General features: G+C 47.0%; 1 protein-coding gene across 1 annotated transcript in view; it reads left to right on the top strand.

Annotated features, from left to right (window-relative positions):
- Nucleotides 1–11,120, top strand: part of CASQ2 (calsequestrin 2) — a 33,166-nt gene extending 22,046 nt beyond the window's left edge. The window contains exons 7-11 of the mRNA XM_002188476.7: nucleotides 3,073–3,118; nucleotides 5,840–5,894; nucleotides 6,557–6,657; nucleotides 7,012–7,086; nucleotides 10,822–11,120. Coding sequence (XP_002188512.1) covers nucleotides 3,073–3,118; nucleotides 5,840–5,894; nucleotides 6,557–6,657; nucleotides 7,012–7,086; nucleotides 10,822–11,031 — 487 coding nt within the window. The 3' untranslated portion in view covers nucleotides 11,032–11,120. The remainder of the gene's footprint in view (nucleotides 1–3,072; nucleotides 3,119–5,839; nucleotides 5,895–6,556; nucleotides 6,658–7,011; nucleotides 7,087–10,821) is intronic.
- The last annotated feature ends 9,018 nt before the right edge of the window (nucleotides 11,121–20,138 follow it).

Genomic DNA, 20,138 nt, shown 5'->3' with positions numbered 1-20,138 from the left:
TCCATGGCAGGGGAAGAAGCCTGGAGTGACAGCTTTATGTTTCCAGTACTTCATGCTGAGCTTCTCAGAGCAGAAGTGCTTAATCCTGCCTTGCCACCAGTAAAGGACCTAAAGCCACAGGCTGGAATTAGTCAGACATGGAGATGATTTGTAGATGAAAATGGAGCAACCTCAGCAGGTGCCATGTGCTGGTTCCCTACAGACAGCTCAGCTGGGCAGCTGCAGGCTGTGGGGGGAAAGTTCATCCTCTCCACAGAAGAATGTCAAGAAGCTGGTGCTCAGCACCGTGAGGTGACCTATCCAAGGCTGCACAGATGGGTGGCCATCTGAGCATGGTGATCACTGCCACTCCAAGGTCTCAGCCAAGACTTCACTCTCAGTTGCATAAATACAAATTACATGGTACAGTCCCCTGGGTTGATGCCTCTTTCACATTCAAAATGCCAGGGTTGGACCCCCACTTCTCTGCAGTTGTGGTGTAGCCTCATGGGGGCTAAATTCTCTCTCTTATTTACCCAAACCCCAGCTGCTTCACTTCTCCAACTCAGGGAAGTATCCAGAGTCAACACAGCCATCAGCGCGCATGGGTGTGGCCAGATCCTTCCCACTGAGTTTCCTTTCTCCAAGAGCTTCCCCAGAGAATAGCTAGGAAAAGTATCTTAAAAGCCTAAATACATAATATGCATTCACCTGATTTAATCTCTAGTTTTGGATCATCAACAATAAAAGGATTTGCTGGTTCAAAAACTGTATCCCTGATTTTGTGTTTAGTGGCTATTTCTTCAATTTCTACAGCTGTTTTTACCGTATTTCTGTTTTGATGCTAATTGTACCAAATTGCAATGAGTTCAGCAGCTCAAATCAAAAGCCCATTCTTATTTTTTTTCATTTATACCTGCTACCTAATAATATCTCTGGGCACCTACTATCTCTTTCTTAAGAGGAACAATGATTAATACTTAAGGTAGGGAGACAATCACAGAATATTCTGAGTTGGAAGGGACCCATAAGGATCATCAAGTCCAACTCTTAAGTGAATGGCATTTGCAGGGATCAAATCTGCAACCTTGACATTATTAGAGCCTTGGCCATGTTCTAAACAATTCTTGTTTTCTTTACCATTCCCATTTTTTAGCATATTTGCCCAAAACCCTCTTCAGTCATCTCTGCCACAAGATAAAGAATTATTATCTATTTAATCTTCATCAAATAGAGGTCCTTCCATACTTTCACTTACCACTCCCACATTTTCAACTGCCTTTTTCAGTTGCTCATATCATTTCTGGGATGGGATGACCAGAACTGCAAATAACTTCACTATGGAGACTCACAGTGTGGCTGTCCACTGCTATAATGGTCTGGTTTAGTCCTTGGCCATTTCCCAACTGTTTGCAACCTTCTTTTGGCCTTTTTCCTTTGGAGCTGATCCTTTCTCAATTTGTGACACCTGGGCCCCTTTCCTGAGAGGCAAAAATTAATTACATCTAATTTAGAACAAATTGCTGCACCTGTACAATCAGCTCTGATTTTCTGCAAGTGTGTTACTTGCTATATGTCTGTCTATCATGCAGACACTCAAGTCTCAGGAGATCTTCTGTATCAACTCATAGTCAGGCCTTTGTTGGTTGCCAAAGAATTGGATATGATAGGCAAATGCTGCCATATTCCTATTTCCCACCTTTTTCAGCTTATGTGAGGATATGTTATGCATATGATCATGCCAAAGAATATGCTATGAATCTTAATTGGTAAATTCCCTCTGTCGTGAAGGCTGACCATTCATTTCCACCTTTCAGTGTTATTTATCCACAGGAGATTCTCCTCCTCTGATCTAACTGGAACTCAGTTCTGTGGTTCCTCAGGTCCTTCAGGAACCTCTAAAAAATGTTCCCTTGTTTCCATTGCTCTGTTTGTGAGGCAAACTGAAGTGACATCTCACTTATTCCACCTGTTTCTGCCAATGTGCTACCACTCCTACCAATCTGTTCTAAAACCTCACACACTGACACTTCTTTTTGCAGCAGGTCCTGGGGCAGGTCAGCCAGGGAGACCTGCTCTGCTGGGGGATCCTCTCCAAACAGCTGATACCACAGCAAGCAGATGTGCAAAGGATGATTTGTGTTTGTCTTCTATGGCTTTGTGTTCCTTGGGTGTCCCTCTAACACCAGTCAACAGCCTGCCAGGCTTCCTGCTACAGCTGAGTCTGAAGATTAATCTTTTTTCCTTTATGAACTACTTCTCAAAAAAAATTGCTTTGACCAGAATTAGGGTTTAAATTTTCTTGTCAGTGGTTGTTAGGATCCAAATTTTCTTCCCAGAATTAATTCTGTCTTCTTTGTTTTAGCAGAGGTGGGAAAGATTTCTGTTCTGAAACCAGGAGAAAGGGGGGACAGAGCCCATTAGGAATGTTCCAGAGACTCCAAAAAAAAAGTGAATGTGGTCTCATGCTCTCAGCACAGACAGAATTGTTGTCACAGGCCTCCAGCTGAGTAATAATTAGCATTGACTCCATGATTCCAGAAGGCTGATCAATCACTTTATTCTACCATACTATACTTACTAAGAAACTAATCATCCTTCCAGACTGTCAGATACAGACAGACCAGACTGGTCCTTGAAATCCAAATACCATCACCAGTGACCATTTAAGAAATCACCCTTTAGCAAACAAATCTCCTTCTTATTCTTTTCTCTGATCTTCTCATAGCCTTCCCCAGGACAATGCCTGGGAAAGTTGTGCCTGCTCCTCTCTGTGGAGAGAGCTGTAGCAGCACAGAACAGTCTGCCATGTGTGGGACTAATTCATCAGCACATCCCAGCACAGGGAGGTGTCTCATTTTCCCAAGCAGAAACAGTGTCTACAGTGACTTCAGCGGGGCCATGGGCAGGGTTTTATCACCAAAAATAAAAGCATAAATTGACCTACAGTGCCCTCATTTTTGCATTCAAAATGTGCTGGCTAGCTCCAGCGACCAGCTAAATGTGCCATGGTGACTTTTCCCATGCTACTGACAGTGTCACATGTGGCAGTGCTGGATATGTCTTCAAAGAACATTTCTGTCTTCCTTTCAGAGCCACCTTGAGGAAGCTGCGCCCAGAGGACATGTTTGAGACGTGGGTAAGCACATGGGATGGGAATGGGAACCATCGTGTCCCCTGCCAGCTTCCAACAAGAAACTGCTGCTAAAGAGCTCTAGCCTCTGCCTGGGCAAAACATAACCTTTCCTTCCTTGCAAAGCTACTCTCTCTTCTGGGAAAAAGGGAAAACCTTGTCTGTACTGCCTAGAGCCTCAGTTCAAACAGGGTGCTCAAAGGCTTTGTGCAGCAGTGATGGAGAGCTGGGCTGGCTCCTGCTTGCTTCACAGGAGGAAGACGGAAAGCTGAGCAGTGTGCCAGGCACTGTGGGGCCGGTGTAGTGATCCTGACCAAGGATGCTCCATCTCAGCCAGGTGCTGAGGACACCAGAGCTGCTGGTGGGGTGATTTCTGTGGCCTGCTCACTGGGTGAGCTATGGAGATCGTGCAGATGTCTCATGGAAACTCACAGAATCATAGACTGGTTTGGGTTCAAAGGGACCTTAAAGATCATCTGTTCCAATCCCCTACTGTGGCAGGTACACCTTCCACTAAACCAGGTTGCTCAAAGCCCCATCCAACCTGACCCTACACACTTCCAGGGCCTGGGACATCCAACACTTCTCTGAACAACCTGTTCTAGTGCCTCACTACCCTCACAGTAAGGAATTGCTTCCTAACATCCAACCTAAATCTACCCTCTTTCAGTTTAAATCCACCCCTATCCTATCACTACACATCCTCGTAAAAGTCCCAGAGCAGTTGTACAATTCAAAACGTAAGTGAAGGCAGGCAGTACAGTTAATTACACAGATTTCAAAGCAGATCGTGCATTGACTGCACTTCTCACAGTGCAAACAAGATGCAAATCAGCAACTGTGAAGAACTAACCAGGATTTTGTCCCCCATTGCGCACAGAGGATCTCGAGGTCTGCACGGGTGGGGAAGAGAAGGGTGAAAATGAAAGAAAAATTGTGTATAACAAATTATCCCTTTGCTCTGAGTGAATATGGTGTTGAAAGCTAGTCAGGGGCTCTCAAGGGCCAGAGGAATGCTGAAAAACAAAGCTGAACAGGTGCTTTACAGACACTAAGGAAGATGCAGTCATTCTTCCAAAAGACTTGACACATTTACAACAGCATTTAGATGTCCCCATCTTAGCTGTGTAACATGAAACACCACAGGACTCCAAAGTGGCAAAAACCTTGGGAGTCTTTAATACAGCAAGGCAAGAGGTAATAAAGCTGAACCAGGAGTTATGAGTCACTTAGGCACAATAGCTTTTCATTTTGTTTTGAAATACAGATTCTTTATAGAAAACAGCTTCCAAGATCCACCAAAGCCCCTCCAAGGTTTTTTAATGGTGTTTCAGTGAGACCCAAATTACACATGCAGTGGTTTCACTTTCATATGGACCATATTCTCTAAAATAGCCTCATGAAAAGTGTGAATTCCCATTAGTGGGATTCTTGCTCAACCAGCAGCCTGGGAATACACAGCTTGCCTCTGCTAGAAGCAGTGGGCTCATAACTACAGAAGACAGGGGGCTGGATTCTGATCTCACTGCCAGTTCACAACATCTTCACTGCCTTCACTGGAGTTAGTCCTGTTTTGTTTGCTGCCTTGTAGGCCAGAATAGAGCTGCATTATATCAGTAGATACATGTAATTATATATGGCATATAGATATATACTTTTTATTTTGCTGTCTGACAATGCTGCTGGTGAATATGAAGAAAAAGCAACAGTGTGAATTTTGCCAGCTGTAAGTGGTTTGAATCCCAATAAATCTGCCTGGAATGTCCCGGTGAAAACATATTCCCTGAAGACGTCCACAAAGGCTGAGCATCCGCTATTGTTTTTAAAGATAATGTTTTCCACTTAATCTTTCAGGGTTTTTTTCTCTTTCACTATTTGATGGTGGCTTTGTCACCTCTGGTCTCCGAAGGGAAAAGAAATTAGCATTTAGATGGGAATTTTTTCTTGTATTAAAACCAATTGAAATAGAGACTGGGACCGACAGCGGGTGAGGAAGGCGAAACCGATCCATGGGATAATTCAGAGATGACATTCATAGCAGGCATATGATGAACTGGCCAGCAGATCCATTGGCCTTTGCCAATATCATTACTCATGTGTTTCATGGAGAAAAGTAATCCACCGAGCTGTAATTTCTGTCCTCCCCTCATTGGAGGTCTGAAATGAGCCCCCTGCTCAATTTCCCTTCCTGCTCACAGAGACCCTCACCTAAAGCAGAGACCCTTCACCTTCAAATAGGGACCCAAATGAGCCACCTTGCCTCTCATATTGTCAGAAGACCTCCTTTGCTGGCTCCAAGGAGCATGTTTTGGAGCTGAGCATGGTGGCAGATATTTGTTTTCTTGCAAATCATCTCCTGGGAGCTGAAAATTAATGAGCGTAGGTGGCCTCAGCCTCTATTCTCATCCTAGAGAGCCCTTGACCTTTTCTGCAGAGAAGCTTTTGCCTCACATCATCAGAAGCTACCTTGCCATTGCCATAATGATGTCCACCTAATATTTATCTGCAGAGTTTCAGCAACACTACCCATACTATCCCCTTCAGCACTAAATACCTTCATGAGTCAGCCTCCCCTCAGCTCCCAGTTCTGGTTTCTCAGTGAGGCTCTAGTCAAGCCTCCCTTTGTAATTGTCCTTTTTGAAAGCATCCCACTGCTCCTATCTCCAGCAACCACGCAGTCTCTGTCCTCTCTCCCTAGCCCATCAGTAATTATTGTGTTGTTTCCAGGAGGATGACATGGAGGGTATTCACATTGTAGCCTTTGCTGAAGAAGATGACCCAGGTAGGAGCCCATTTTCTTCCTTTTGTGACTCTCCATCCTTCAAGAAAGTGTATTTTCATATGCTTTATTCGCATTGTAAACACCTACTGGGTGTTTATGCTAGCAGGTGTGCTAGCCAAGACTCAAATTTTGGATAGACATGGATGATTGCCTGGAAAAAAAACCATCATTCCCTCTGCCCCACTACCAGGATTCACTCCCTAAGTCTGCATCCATGTTGCTGTGCAGCTCTGGGAGAGTGCTGAGGGCTGGGTATGGGATAGGCATGTGGGAAACACAAAGCAGCCTACCCCTGAAAAGCCATGGCATCGGTGCTTCTCAGAGCCATCAGCAAATCGGAAAGCTTTGGCCTCTTGGGGGCTCAGTTCCTCCTCACCACAAGAAAATAGTGACATTGTTCCACTCCACGGAAGGATTATGGGGCTTAATTCATGTGTAACTAATTTCAATACCCGAGGAGGATGCTTGGAATTAAAAGCCTTATTATCAAAAGAAAGCGCTGGGAGACAGCATTTTAATGAGAACTATAAACAACTCCTGTGTGCACAGGGGAGCCAGGGAAGCTGGAAACCCCAGAAGCAAAAAAAAAAAAAAAAAAAAAAGAAAAAAAAAAGTGCCTGTGCATTTGTAGGAGAGTAGCAGTGGTTCATATATCATTTCAGATGGTTTTGAGTTCCTGGAAATCCTGAAGCAGGTTGCCAGGGACAACACCGATAATCCCGACCTGAGCATTGTTTGGATTGACCCTGATGACTTTCCTTTGGTGAGTGGCAGAGGCTTTTTGCCTTTCTTGGTTTAACTCATGGATGGGATGGGCATGAGGGGGTGTGCATGTGCAGGAATTGCCCCAGGGAATCTGGGACAGGGAAGGATAGGAAACTGGACCACAGGCCATCCCCTTGAAAGCTGCTTGTTTGGGTCTGCCTCCCAAGAAGGGAACACCTCTGGATTTGGCACTTTCCTTTGCCATGCGTGGCAGCCCAGGTTTGCGTTCAGCCTCTCCTCTCTCCCGTGCACACATGGATGCACATTCCTCACTCCCCAGCCCAGCTGACTGAACTGATGCAACAGGGCCTTGCAAGCACCCCTGACTGAGCCTTGTGTCTCACTCCTGCAGCTCATCACTTACTGGGAGAAGACCTTCAAGATCGACCTGTTCAGACCACAGATTGGGATAGTGAACGTCACGGATGTGAGTAGCACGTGCCCAGAAAATCCAGTGATCTCAAAATGAGGGTCCTGGAAAGGTTGGGTCCTGAGGGACACTGGAATCAGTGGGATTTCCACTGTTAAGTGCAGGTAGAACAGGGAAAAAATATTAAGACCTCACCCTTCGCACATGCCACAGGGTTTGTAACACCTCTGATGACAGGCTTGAGGGCTCTAGTCTGAGTATGTTTCTGCTGCCAAATCACACACAAACCACATCTGCTGGGGACAGTATCAACCTCTGTGGCCTGGGATTCAGGGTTTTGCCCAGTTTTGGTTTCAAGGTCTTGCATTTCCACTCCAATTCACAGCATGCACCTTTGTTCATTCCCTGCTCCGACAGCTTGGGTGGCTTTGTGGAGAAAAAGTGTGTGTAGGGGGAAAAGAAAGCCATGCTTAGGGGAGGAGAAGAGAAGTAAAAGGAGGCTGTTATTTTCTACAGAAGCAAAAGGGCACAGCTTGAGTGTAGGAGGGAAAGATTATCCCCAGCAGATCACAGGGAGAAACTGCGCAGCTTGAAAAAAGCTAAATAAATACACAGCTTCAACAGAAGTACAGCATAAACTGGTAATCAAGGGATCCTGCTGCCATAAGGAGGGTACACTGGGGTTCATCCAGGCCCTCCTCCCCTTCAGCCACTTCTGTACATGCAGTGCGGGTGGGATTTGGGTGGGAAGAGGAGACCTGCCTGCCCCACACCTGGTGGCAGTGAAGGTTTCCACACCATCCCACAGGCAGCAGCTGCAGAGGGAGAGCTGCAGGGGCAGGTGCTACTTTGGCACAGCTGAGGGAGCAACAGCACCCACAGCACCCACCCAATAGCTGTGCTACTGGGACAACTTTCTAGCAGCTAGTGTTTTCTCTCTGGTTGCCTTCAAGCCAGAAAGCCATGGGACTGATCTCAGGTTGCCCATACACTGTGAGCTTTTAAGGCAGGTGGGAGAGGGACCCATCTGACCCTCACCATTAGAGATCTCAGGAGAGCTGCTGAGTGCAATGAAACAGCTCTGACACAGAGAGAAACCATTCTTTCCTCTTTCTGACAATAATGATCCAGATGATCAGAGAGCCCGTAATACAGCATGCTCCTGCCTAAACTATCATCTTACTTAATTCTTAATGTTTAGGTGCTGGGTGTTTGTTTTAATCTCTTTAAAATGAACCTGTGTGTGTATGTAAGTGTCTCTGGAAGCAGAAATCTCTTCACCACAGAAGTGTTTGTAAATTGGTGCTTGACCTCATGTTTGAAATTTGAGTCCTAAATGAACTTGATGTTTCATCAGAAGAGAGCAGAGAGGGACTTAAAATTGGGAAAAATGTGTGGAGCTGGGGGCTGGTTTGGCTCAATACTGACCTTGCTTCCAACTCCACATCCTCTCTCCTGTATTGCCCCAGAAGAAGAGGGACAGCAAGGGGGTACTGGATGATTGTGCCTCCTGTTACAAGAGATGCTGCAAGGCTGTACCACGGGAGATGTGGCAGGGAAGGCAAAGCAATGGTGTTGTGAAGAAAGCAGAACCCCTGGATCTTGCTCATCCCACTGAGGCAGTTGAGAAGCTGACATGGGAGTCAGGGAGTAGTTTCAGCCCTGGATGCGTGTGAGCTTTTTGCCTTTAATAGAGCAGTACTCCACAAGACCATGGGGCAGACACCTAGAGAGTGAAGACCCAGTGAGTTAATGCTTCTTAGCAGAATTGTTAAGGGAGAGACAAAAGGAAAAGGGGCCAAAATAGCACCTGTCACCTAAGACCATGAGAGAAATGAATGGACAAGCCAGAAAGAGAGCCCAAGTCTTCCAGTCTTATGCCCTTAATACTAGCCCTTAATTCAGTATCTCCCTTCATTATATTTACTGTGACTGGTCATGTTTAAGTCACGTCAAAGCTACATTAAACAGCAATCAATGGAAGTAGGATTATCAGTGGCATGAGAATAATATAGAAAGCAGAATTATGTAAGAACATATATGCCTTATCATTCAGCAGTCACCAAGAGACCTGTAAAAACTCATGCATTATCTGGCCTTGATATGGTAAATGTTTCAGGTTGTTGATTACAGTGTTTGCAGATTTTATTTCATTCCTCTTAAGTCCTTTTTTTTATTTCTTGAGAGAGATTTAAGAAAGTTCTAGGTTGGCAGGTGATATCTAAAATAAACATTGAGCTCATTTTGTTATTTCAGTGTTACATCACTGTATTCAGCCAAGTTACACAGGTACAAAGTGGGACTTAGACAACAGAGTGAAAATAAACATTGCTGTTGGCTTCAGTGGACATAACCCTCGTGACCCCATCACTTCTGTAAAAACCTGCCAATGCAAACACCAGAGCTCCCAGCAGCCCCAGCTGGCTCATCACATTGTGGTGACTGTGGCTCAGGACTAGGGCCATGATGCCCTGCAAAATATCACTGCTTCATTTGCACAGCACTTTCTTGAGGTGAAATGGAGCCACTCCTCTTCCCATTATTTAAAAGTGTCACTTTTTTCCACACGAACAGTCCTGAGGTTAGGGACATTAACATTTGAGCGAAGGAAGGACTGCATGCCTCTCCAGGGTTCTTTTTTATTGCAGTTTTGATGATTTAGGAGGAAAATATTGTATAGGAGACACAGCTTTCCTTGAGCAGAAATTGGTCTGGCTTTTTAGCAAGCCATAAATCAAAGAGAATTAAATACCACAGGCAGGTAAAGAAGTTGGATGGATTTGCAAGAGCTGGTACTTGTCTTCTGAAGTTGCTTCTGCAACATCAAATGCTGAATGAGATAAACCTCACAGCGCCTCTGCAAAATGGGAGGCTGATTCTGTTTTATGGAGGGGAGATAGTGAACAGAAAGGGGCTTACCCAGGCATTTACCCAAGGAAACTATAGCAAAGCAAAGAGCAAAACTTTCATTTCCAGACCTCAGAGTCCAAATAATCTTGCTGTCCCTGGGTAACCGTCACAAATTTGTCGTTGTATTCTTACTGAATTCACCCATCCCTTTTGGTTTATGGAAGTAATGCAGACAGCTGGAGGGAAAGAGCAGTGGCTCTTTCTGCATCTGCAGTCCAGTGCACTGGTGTTTCTCACCACTCTTCAGCTGAGATCCATGGTGTGTGTGGGAGAATGGCTGAGATGATCTAAGGGAAGAGTATTCCAAGAGCAAGAGCCATTTTCACACATGGAAAGTCCAGAGGAAGGTCCTCAGTCAAAGGTGATTGTAAAAGTGGTTAGGGAGAAAGAGTGCTGACAGGGGCTCGTGGAGGCTCCCAGGAAGAGGTCCCAGAAGGGCTCTGGATGGAAGGAGGGAACCCCTGTGATGTCCTGCAAACTGGGGTGATGCAGTGGGTGCTGGCAGAGGTCTCTTTGATATCTCTTTACGTAGACTTGGAGTTTACAGAACCGTCCGTATAGGGTGGGGAATGCACCAGGCAGGCTCCTGCTCACGGTATAGGCAGCAGGCACACATCCCGTCAGGGCACACAGCACCACACAGTCCCATAAAAATGCTGACCAGTCCCATTGCCCCTGGCCACACACAGCAGCCCTCCATGGGGAAGTGGGGATCCCAATGCATGGGCAGAGATGCTCTGGCTGAGCCTGCCCACAGGCTGTAGAAAGAAGGAGCCAATGCCCTGCAGCCCAGCCTGCTCCAGCCCTCACCCTCCCAAGAGCTGTCCCGCCTCTTCCCTGTGTCCCTGAGGGCAGCTAACCCCTCATCACCTGTCCCCACAGGCTGACAGCGTCTGGATGGACATCAGAGACGATGACGACCTGCCCACAGCCGAGGAGCTGGAGGACTGGATAGAGGACGTGCTTTCTGGGAAGATAAATACTGAAGATGATGACGATGATGAAGATGATGATGATGATGATGATGACGACGATGATGACGATGACGATGATGACGATGACGACGACGATGATGACGACGATGATGATTAACTGTGACTCTGTGCAGTTTGACTTGTGGGGTCCGAGAGCCCTGGCCCTGTGGCAGGTCCCTCCATTGGAAGACCTAAGTTTGAGCATCAGCAAGCACCACTGCTCCTCTTTTTCCCCCGGCCCCGCTCCCCCTGCCCTCGCCCTTGCCGGGACCCCCTCGCCTGATTCCCAGCGGTGCTGAGCCACCGGGACTGCCCCTGCGGAGGGCAGCACCTGCAGGCACCCAGCACCGCTGCAAATCATGCCTCCTTAGTAAGGACAGTAGGAATCTGCAGGGAATCTGCCCCGAGTGTCCCAGGGCAGGAGAAAAGTGCCTGCCTGCTTGCTGCCAGAGGGACACAGGGAGCCAGTTTGTATTTTCTGTGTTCATCAGCCCAGCACTTAACATCCAAAGACCAAATCTCACTTCAAGACATAGGGAAAACCCTAACTGTAAAGTTTAGCCATTTTATTAAACACAATGCCCTTTGCAGCTACTCTGCCAAGACCACTCAATCCTGCAAGTTGTGCTGCGGGAGTCTGTAGCTACTCCCTAATATGCTAAGAGCCAGAAAAATGCTTTGGGAGGGGAGGGAGGTTTTAGGGATGCTATTAAAGTTTTCAGTGATTCCACATAACGACAGGATATTCTTGTCTGGCAGTGCAATGCAAAACCAAACACCGGGTCCCCTGTCTGAACCTCTTTCTTCTTGAAAGCTCAGGCTACAGCTGGAGTCAGTGCAGGGGCCCTGATATGAGACACAAAACTCCTGAGTTCCTGAACTGTTGGACAGGCTGGTCCAGCTCAGGGCCCAGTGTGAGTCCAAACCACTGAAGATCATGGCACTGAGCCAAGCCAATGGAAACATCCACAGAGGCCCACCCTGAAGCACTCCTATTCCCCATGACCTTCCAGCTTTTGCTGACTCTTCACCCAAAGCCCATGTAGCATCTTTTCCATGACTGAGGTGTCAGGAGGGAACAGATCCATCCAAACATATTAGATAGTGGATGAGTTGCATTGGGGTGTGAGCAGCAGAGGGATTCAAACTGTTTGGCTTTTGAGTATTTAGTTGCACAGTTACTCCCTGCCTAGAGACTCAGGTATCCCATGTGAGAAGCCTCTTTTGACTGCAGGCTGAGAAGGAGTTCAGGGTACCAGTCAAGGGGGTCACTCACAAAGCCAGGGGTCCATCCCACGGTCCTGGTGAGTGCAGCACCATCCATGTGCAGGTCACTGTGGCAGCATTAGGTCTCCCTGCTTTCTCATGCCGGCAGATTTCAATTGTCTTAGCTTCTTATGTTTGGCAATAGTGCAATGAATGGAGAGTTCAGAGATGGTGTTATCTTTATAAATTCATTTATAAATACATTTATAAAGATGTTCTCCAGTTGTTCAGAGTTGCTAGCATAAGTAGTGTACACATCTTCTCTCTTGCTACAAACAAAAACCATTGTTCTGACCATCCTTATACTGGCTTAGGACAGAGGTATGTGATGTGAGGGAAAATTACAGTGTGAGGGACAGAAGAATCAGAGTTACACAAATGTGACTCCGCCTCATGAGAAACAAGGTTTACACATTATATATTTCCTTTATCGGGTGAACTGCAAAGCAAGATTTTATAGATTTTTTTTCCTGCCTGTTGATCAGTTTCGTTTACTCTCTCTCTCTACATTAGCTGAAATAGAAATTTGAAATTACTGGTATAAAAAAGCTGAAGTATTGATATGTTCCCATGTGTGCCATATCCCCTTGCTGGAAAATACCAGTATGAACAACACATAGCTGGATTTCTCTCTGTCTCTATGCACTTGAATGAATACTGTACTAGCATGGTAGATGACTGTAGGCCAAGTTAGCTCCTTGCTGAGCAGCAAACCCTCAACATGTGCTTTTCACATACAGATTGTTAGAAGAACAGACAAGGCAGCAAAGCCCCCAGGTCAACCATTTGCTCTTCCGTGCTTTTTTATGGTTGCCTAGAAGTTGAACCAAGTTTGTTCAGAGAGAACAATCAACTGGTTGCTCTGGGATGATAAAAACTTTCCAAAGTCTTGAAATTCAGTATGCTCTCAGCATGGAGGTCTCCTCCTCTCTTCCACTCACACCCTACTTTCTGCTGGTTGACAGAACACCAGCATTCTCCTTCTGCTTTTTCATCAAGGTCTGCTGGAGGATCCCAGCTCAGAGAGGGAGCGAGCAGGACTCAAGGTCTCATTCACCCACACGGGTAAGGAGCAAGGAGAGGCAGACATAGCCCTCTGGTAGTCTCCTGGCTTGTGATTAAGGGACAGCTACTGACCTGAGAAAAGAGCTTATCTTTACCTTTGGGCAATTCCCAGGAACAAAACATGCACAGTTTCACCCTGCATAAGGTAACAGCCTGCACTGGCCATGTCCCTCCTCATCAGTCACTCCAAACACAAAGAATAACGAAAAACTCCTCTCCTGCCTTTCCTAACTGGCACAATCTCCAGATGTGCCGAGTGCCAGAGTGCTTTCTGTGTGCTCCTCTCCCACTGTGGATGCCCCTCTGTTCTGAAGTGCCCCACTCTAGGTGCTCTGAGAGGCACAGATTACCCAGGCAGACCCTGCAGACAGCACTAGGGACACGTTCAAAGTGCACAGGTGTTTCACAGGCACTTCAACATGTCAATGCAACAGACCTCTAGGGGGAAAAGACATAAATAATGTAGAAGTGCAGAGGCTGAACTCATACTGGGGAGTGGTGCCAGTGGTTTATGGAAAGTTTCCCTTGAGTTATGCAGGGAAACAGCTAATCCTACAGCTGCCACTCCTTCATAGTGCCAGGAATGGGGCTGCCCTTTCTCTCTTCTCTCAGTCTGCCATTACAGTTCTCAGCACTGTCTTTGCCCACAAACAGGAACTGTTTATCACCAGCTTTCAGGACAATCACACAAAAAGTTAGGAAAGCATTGCCACAGAGGAAGGATTGCAGCAATGAGGATGGCTGGACAGCAAAGATTTTCCCATTTAACTACAACACCTTGTCTGCCCCAAGATCCTAATGACCAAAGAGCTGAAGGACACAATGGCCCTTGTGAAGGAGAGGGCAGCTTGAATTTGAGTGTTTTGCTTGCAGGGACAGGTAAGACAGTGGTATGGGGATGACACACAGGACCCGAGGCCCAGGTGCTCCTGGGCTCTTCTATCACAAATAGGAACACCTGGCATTTGAAAGGCACTGGTGGCCCTGAGGAACAAAGCCAGCCTAACCCTGCCCACTATACACTGAGAAGAAACAGTCAGCACATTTGGATGAGGAACCTGCAAAATCCGTTTTATTAATAAAATACAAATTTATGTACGCGGGCAGCACTGAATGCTTAACAAGCACGTCTCTCTTCACAAATAATTCTTTTGCTCTAGCATGTTACTAGACATATTAAACAGGTCTCTATACAGATAAAGACAGGAATTGTATTTTGCCCTCATCCAACCATGAGTGCTTCAAGCTGATCAGTTTCTTCAAAGAACCATTCAATCATTTTTGTTGGAAAAGACCCCTAAGATCAACAAGTCTGACTATTAGTCCACTACTGTCAAGTTAATGCCCAAATTACTCCAAAACCTGGCCTTGTATCTCCCCAGTGACAGTGAAGATCCTCCTAACACGTTATATGTGAAAAGAACACCAAGTTATGCAGAACCTCCTCGCAGTCCCCAGACACAGGGCTGAAGGGGTTTGTTTGGGGGTGCTGTACCACAGCACAGCCTGTGCTGCTCATAGGCAACAGTCAAGGGAGAAGGAAACCCACCAGGAGCAGCACACTGCAGCTCTCATACTGCAGCATGGAGGAGAAAGTTTCTGCCTTTGCAGCAGTCACTGATGTAGAGGTTCTGTGAACCCAAAAGTGCTCCGAGTTTATGTCAACCATTTGGGAAACAGCTGCAGGAGGAAAGGACAAGGAAGGCACTCTGGAAATCACAGATTACTCCATGTTTTCAGGGTCAGCAGTTTTTGTGATGTTTCTGAGGAGTGATGAGTCTCCTGTCTCCCTTGGGAAAGCCATGGCCCCATAGTGAAACCAGAGATCTCAGCTGCTTCCCGTCCCAGAATGAAGCTGCTCAGCCAGCCACCAACATGAACACAGAGCCGAGGAGGACACCGGCTGCTTCTCCATGTCTGTCTGCACATCATACCTAAAGAAATGATGTATTCATTACAGAGACCAAACACAAAACATTGCCTTTTATTCCCTGGAAAATTATTAATTAGACAGGATCCCAGCTGCCACTGACTTACAGTCTTGTGAAAAGAGGCCAAGATTGCAGCTGGTTTCCTCTCCACTGCAGCAAAGCTTTGGTTTTGAGGAAGCTCTGCATGCAGCCAGTTGCACACTGATGCCTGGACTTGGGGGACTGAGAGAGGGATGGGAAAAAGGCAAGAAGCACCCCAGCCCTCTGAGGCAAAGCTCACTGCCTCCTGGCTGCTTTCACACCCCAGGTACATCCATGCCACACAGTGCAAGACCAGCTGCTAGAAACTGGAAAGAGCAGAGCACAGCAGGACGGATAACTGACCTCGGCAGTGAGGCAGAGTCTTGTACCAGCAGCTCTGTGTCCTACTTGGGACCCAAGACTCTGGGTCAACCCACTGCACTGCAGCATCCCTTGCCTTCTCCCCACTCCCTTGTACCACTGACCAAGGGCAAGGCAGCCCTTGGCTGGTCAGTACCCCTGGGGGACAGCCGTGGGATGACTCTCGCTCCTCTTTGACAGAAGATGACATCTCATGACAATGGGGACTATGGGGTAGGGCCCAGGGCAGAGACTTGGCCCAGCTCCCAGAACACTCCGCCAGGTTTGAAAGGTGCTAAGCTGTTTAAAGGGAAAAAAAAAAAAAAAAAAAAAAGCTACAGAGCTTCCGTGCAGCTTGAAGACCCATTTCAGGAATCAGATTACAAACTGCCTTTGGGATGGAAGCAAAGATCCTTCCGGTGCCTCGCTCCCTGCCAAGGCCCTGTGATAAAGGGGATCAGCAAAGCACTCAAAGGGCATTGTCCCTTAATGCCATGGAAAACAAGAAAACAGCTTTTTCACCTTCTTTTCATGCCTCTTGACATACTATTCTTCTGACTGAATTTATTTTCTCTCTGTATTTCTATGTAGCCCATCTTCTTCCCTTCCTTCTTCTCAACCCACCCCCACAGCATATGGTGCTGAGGGTCACTGAGGACAGAGCCCATCCCTGCCCCTGCTGTCCCTTCCCCAGCTCAGGGGGACATCAGCCTCCCTCAAGCACTGCCACGAACCTGTGCTGGATCCCCACAGCTGTGAACATGAGGAGGGACAACATTCCCTTTCTGAGGAGAAAGATGTCCAGACAAGGCTGTCACTAGCTTTTATTCTGAGGACAGGTGAGACATGCTCAGGGAAAAGTCATTTCACCAGCTTGGGTAGATGTAGCAGAATTTTTTGGACCTTTTTTCCTGCTGTCCCAAAATCTAGAAGAGGAATCACCACCCTGCAACTGAGCCCTGACTGGTGTCACTGTGGGAAGAGACCAGTAACACCCAGTGCCACCAGCAATCCCACCACCACACCATCTGAGCAGAAGACAAGTGTCGTGGCTTTGCATACAAGCAATAAGCCTTGAGGGTTAAAAGAGCTGAGTTTGCTGGAGGGGGTAACCTACGTTTAACAGCAGCCAGAGACTACCAGTGGCTGTCCTGACTGAGCTCTCCCTTGGTCGTGGGTGGTAAATCACCTTAATAGCCATGGGCAACCTCATGTGCTTTTGTTTGGAGAAAGCCCAGCTTGAATCAGGTTCCTCCCTCAGCAACACAGTTGAAAAATAAAGTGATGTTTGACCAGAGAGCAGCCCTGAAATTTGCCTGGTGTTGGATTTTGATTTTTGCTTTAAATTCAATTCAACAGTCAAAGTCCTGCTCCTGCTAGTGACAAAGAGAGAGGTTATTGAACAACAAAAGTAGCTAAATGTTTGAGGAACATTTTAGTCCCCACAAGATGAAGTTGCTGAAGGAATTTGCACAGCTTCCCACAGTCTAGTTACTGAATTACTAAACCAGTTTCTCACAACCACTTACAAAGCAAAATTATAATCAACTCTAGGATCTGGTATTATGAATACTCAAGAATGAGCTTTTACAAAATAGAAGCTAAAAGGTTTGCAGATCTCTTTCACATCTGTGGCCCAGATATAATCAGTTCCTTCTTGTTCCCTCATCCAAAGCATGCCCACAGCATCTGACTTGTGCTGAAGAGAGGTCCAAAGGGCCATACCATTCTGACTGTCTCTTAAAATTTTCAAAGAGGCTGAATCAAATGTGTTTTGTCAAACATATCTCCCTTCTCCCCATGCATCCACTTTTCATTTGTGCTACCTTTTTAAATAATAAGGGGAAAAAAAAAAAAAAAAAGACAAGCAAGACTAGATGTTTAAGCATTTGTAAACCTGATTCTTGCCTTTGGAAGATACTTTAAATGTTTCAATTTACAGAGTAGCTTCATGCCTAGAGCAATTTGTGGTGTCTCAGGTTTTTTTAAGTCTTTGTGCCCTCATGTTCCTAAGCATGCTGGAGGGAAAACCCACACCCTAATCTCTAAGGTCTCTTCCACTGACTTCACACTGCCTTGTGTTACTGTCTTTCTTGAGGCATTGTTCTTGCTCTCCATATTTTGACACACAAGCAAGGTGGGTGCATTGAGCTACCTCAAATGCACATTCACAAGGTAAAAGTTTTCTTCCTCCTTCCTCTTTAAGCTGTATTTAGTGCAGAGCCCAGAGAGTGATTGTTCCCTGTGTCCTGGCTGAGGTCTCTGCAGCAAACACCCGTTCTCCTTCCCTGCAGGCAGCACCCTCGGGCTTCGAGAGGCCAACAAGCAGCACTGCCACTGTGGCAGGCTGCTCACATTAACTGAGCTGGAACCACAGCAAGCCCAAGTCTTGTACAGATGTCTTCATTCAGGTCCCCAAATTCTGGAGGAAGGGAAGATCAGCTCAGGGCTTTGGAGTAGGCTGACAGTTTTGCAGCACGCCCCAACCTGAACACACACTACGATGTGAACAGGAGTCAGGGGGGAAAAACCCAAACACCCCACAACTTTTTCAATATGGAGAGGGACAGGGAGATGGGGACAAACAGCTGGATGAGGAAAACAGCTTTCTTCCTGTTTAAGGTACTCCCTACTTTCCTAGCACCATGTCAGCATAAACTAGCACATCAGCTCACAGCAGGCTGGAAAACTTGTTACAGCTTTTCAAAGCAACTCGGGTAACTTTGTTCACAGCTAATGACTTATGCATATGCCATCACCCCACTACACCATCCCTGCTTCTGCAGACACATTGTGCTCGGGGCTCTCTTTTCTCTCAGCACCTCCTGACCCAGCAGTCCATGGATGCACACGTGAAAAGGGAATGATGTCCTTGCCCCAGTGGATTATCTGTCAGTAGCGGAAAGGACTGTAACCTAAACCCTTCCCAGTCCAACATAAACTCAGGAGTGCTGTTGAAAGCCAAATCAAAGCACTCTGCTTAGCCAACTCCCAGGATACCCTCCCTTCCTGGATGCTGTTGTGAGACACCATGTCCTGCTGAGAGATCCCTTCTCTTGCACCTACCCCTCCCGTTCTGAGCTCCAGGATGCCTTGGAAGCCCTTGAGTTCAACCCCTCCCGTACTTCTCAGGAGTCCAGACCTGGGGCTGAGACAGCAGAGCCAGTTCATTGCACCAGAGGTGTTCAGGGGTTTGAAGCCCCACCGACCTCCACAGTCAGATGTCTCACTGAACTATTAATTTAGCTAGCAATATCACATGGTGAGGTGCTGCCAATGCTTCAAGCAAGGCTCTGGAGCCAGTTGCTGAAGGTGACAAATCTCTTTCTTACCCCATTTGTTATGTCCTGACTGCATGTGGCCCCTTTGCCCCACACACATTCCTACTTCATTGCCCACAGCTGATGTTTTCTCAGTTCCACAGCTGTGAGGCCTGATCCCATCACCCTCCAGAGCCAATCATTCTTCATGTGAATTAAGCCACAGCTCACCCACCAAATACCCACAGCACTGGTTGGTGCTGTGCTGTCTCAGGGCAGCCAGTGAATTATGCCCTTATGGTCAAGAAGGGCACTCCAGGAGAGGCATCTCCTCCTCAAGTCCAGTATGTTCCTCAGGCAAAAGGTGCTCACCTCTGGTTCAGGATGCCAGGTCCCTCCAAGTGGTTTGTTTTTTTCCATCCCCTTTCTGTCAGAGATTTGGGTCTGTAATACGTAACCCAACGTTGCACCTGAGGCTCCATCACACCTCAAAGGTCTGTGCAACTTCAGTGAAAAGACTTGACCAAACCAGATCAGCTCCCTCAGCTCTTAATTTCTGCTGAGCTACATACCACAACCCTTTATGATTCAGGTATGTGAGCTCTGGGTGAAGGCCAAGGGAACTAGTCCCTCTAGCAAAGCCTGTTCTTTCCATCAGCTTCCACAGGAGGACAGAAAGTGCCACAACTGGCAGCAGTCAGGTGTTGATTTGGTATCAGCACTATCCCAGAAATGAAACAGTGTGCTGAACTCACATGTAAAGACACAGCTCTCAAGGCTAAGAGCCTGGAACAAGGCTGACAAGCCCAGTATCTTGTTTATGCCAAATTCCTGATGCTTACACCTTCCCATGACACACCTGTGGCCGACTCCCACAGAGCCTTTCCCTCCATGGCTCCAGTCCAACCAGTCAGGTCTTCCTCTGATGGGCAGGAGGGCACCAGCAAGGGCTGCAGCCCCATTTCAGGCTCTGCAGGGCAGCAGCAGTGCTCTTCCTTTTCCCTGGCCACCTCTGGGAGCTGACCTGCAAACAGTGCAGGGCTGGGCACTGCCAAAGCAGCAGTGGGATGAGAGGGACAGATCAAAAGCAAAGATCAAGGGAGGGCAGGAGGCAGAACAGAGCACACCCCCATCCCACCTTTCCTGCTTCCTCCCAGGCCTTAGTTCAGCTCTCTCTAGCCCAAATACAAGCAGAGATTTACCCATGTGGCTGTTTCTCTCCACAGGCATTTATGTCTGTGCTGCTTATCTCCACAACTGCTGCACTCTTTTTTCACTGCAGAGCAGCATCCTGTGGATTTTTCCAGCAGCCGAAGCCACCA

The sequence above is a fragment of the Taeniopygia guttata genome, chromosome 1 (genome assembly GCF_048771995.1).
Source record: "Taeniopygia guttata chromosome 1, bTaeGut7.mat, whole genome shotgun sequence".
Classification (NCBI taxonomy): Eukaryota; Metazoa; Chordata; class Aves; order Passeriformes; family Estrildidae; genus Taeniopygia; species Taeniopygia guttata.
This window is presented reverse-complemented; position numbering and strand designations above follow the sequence as displayed.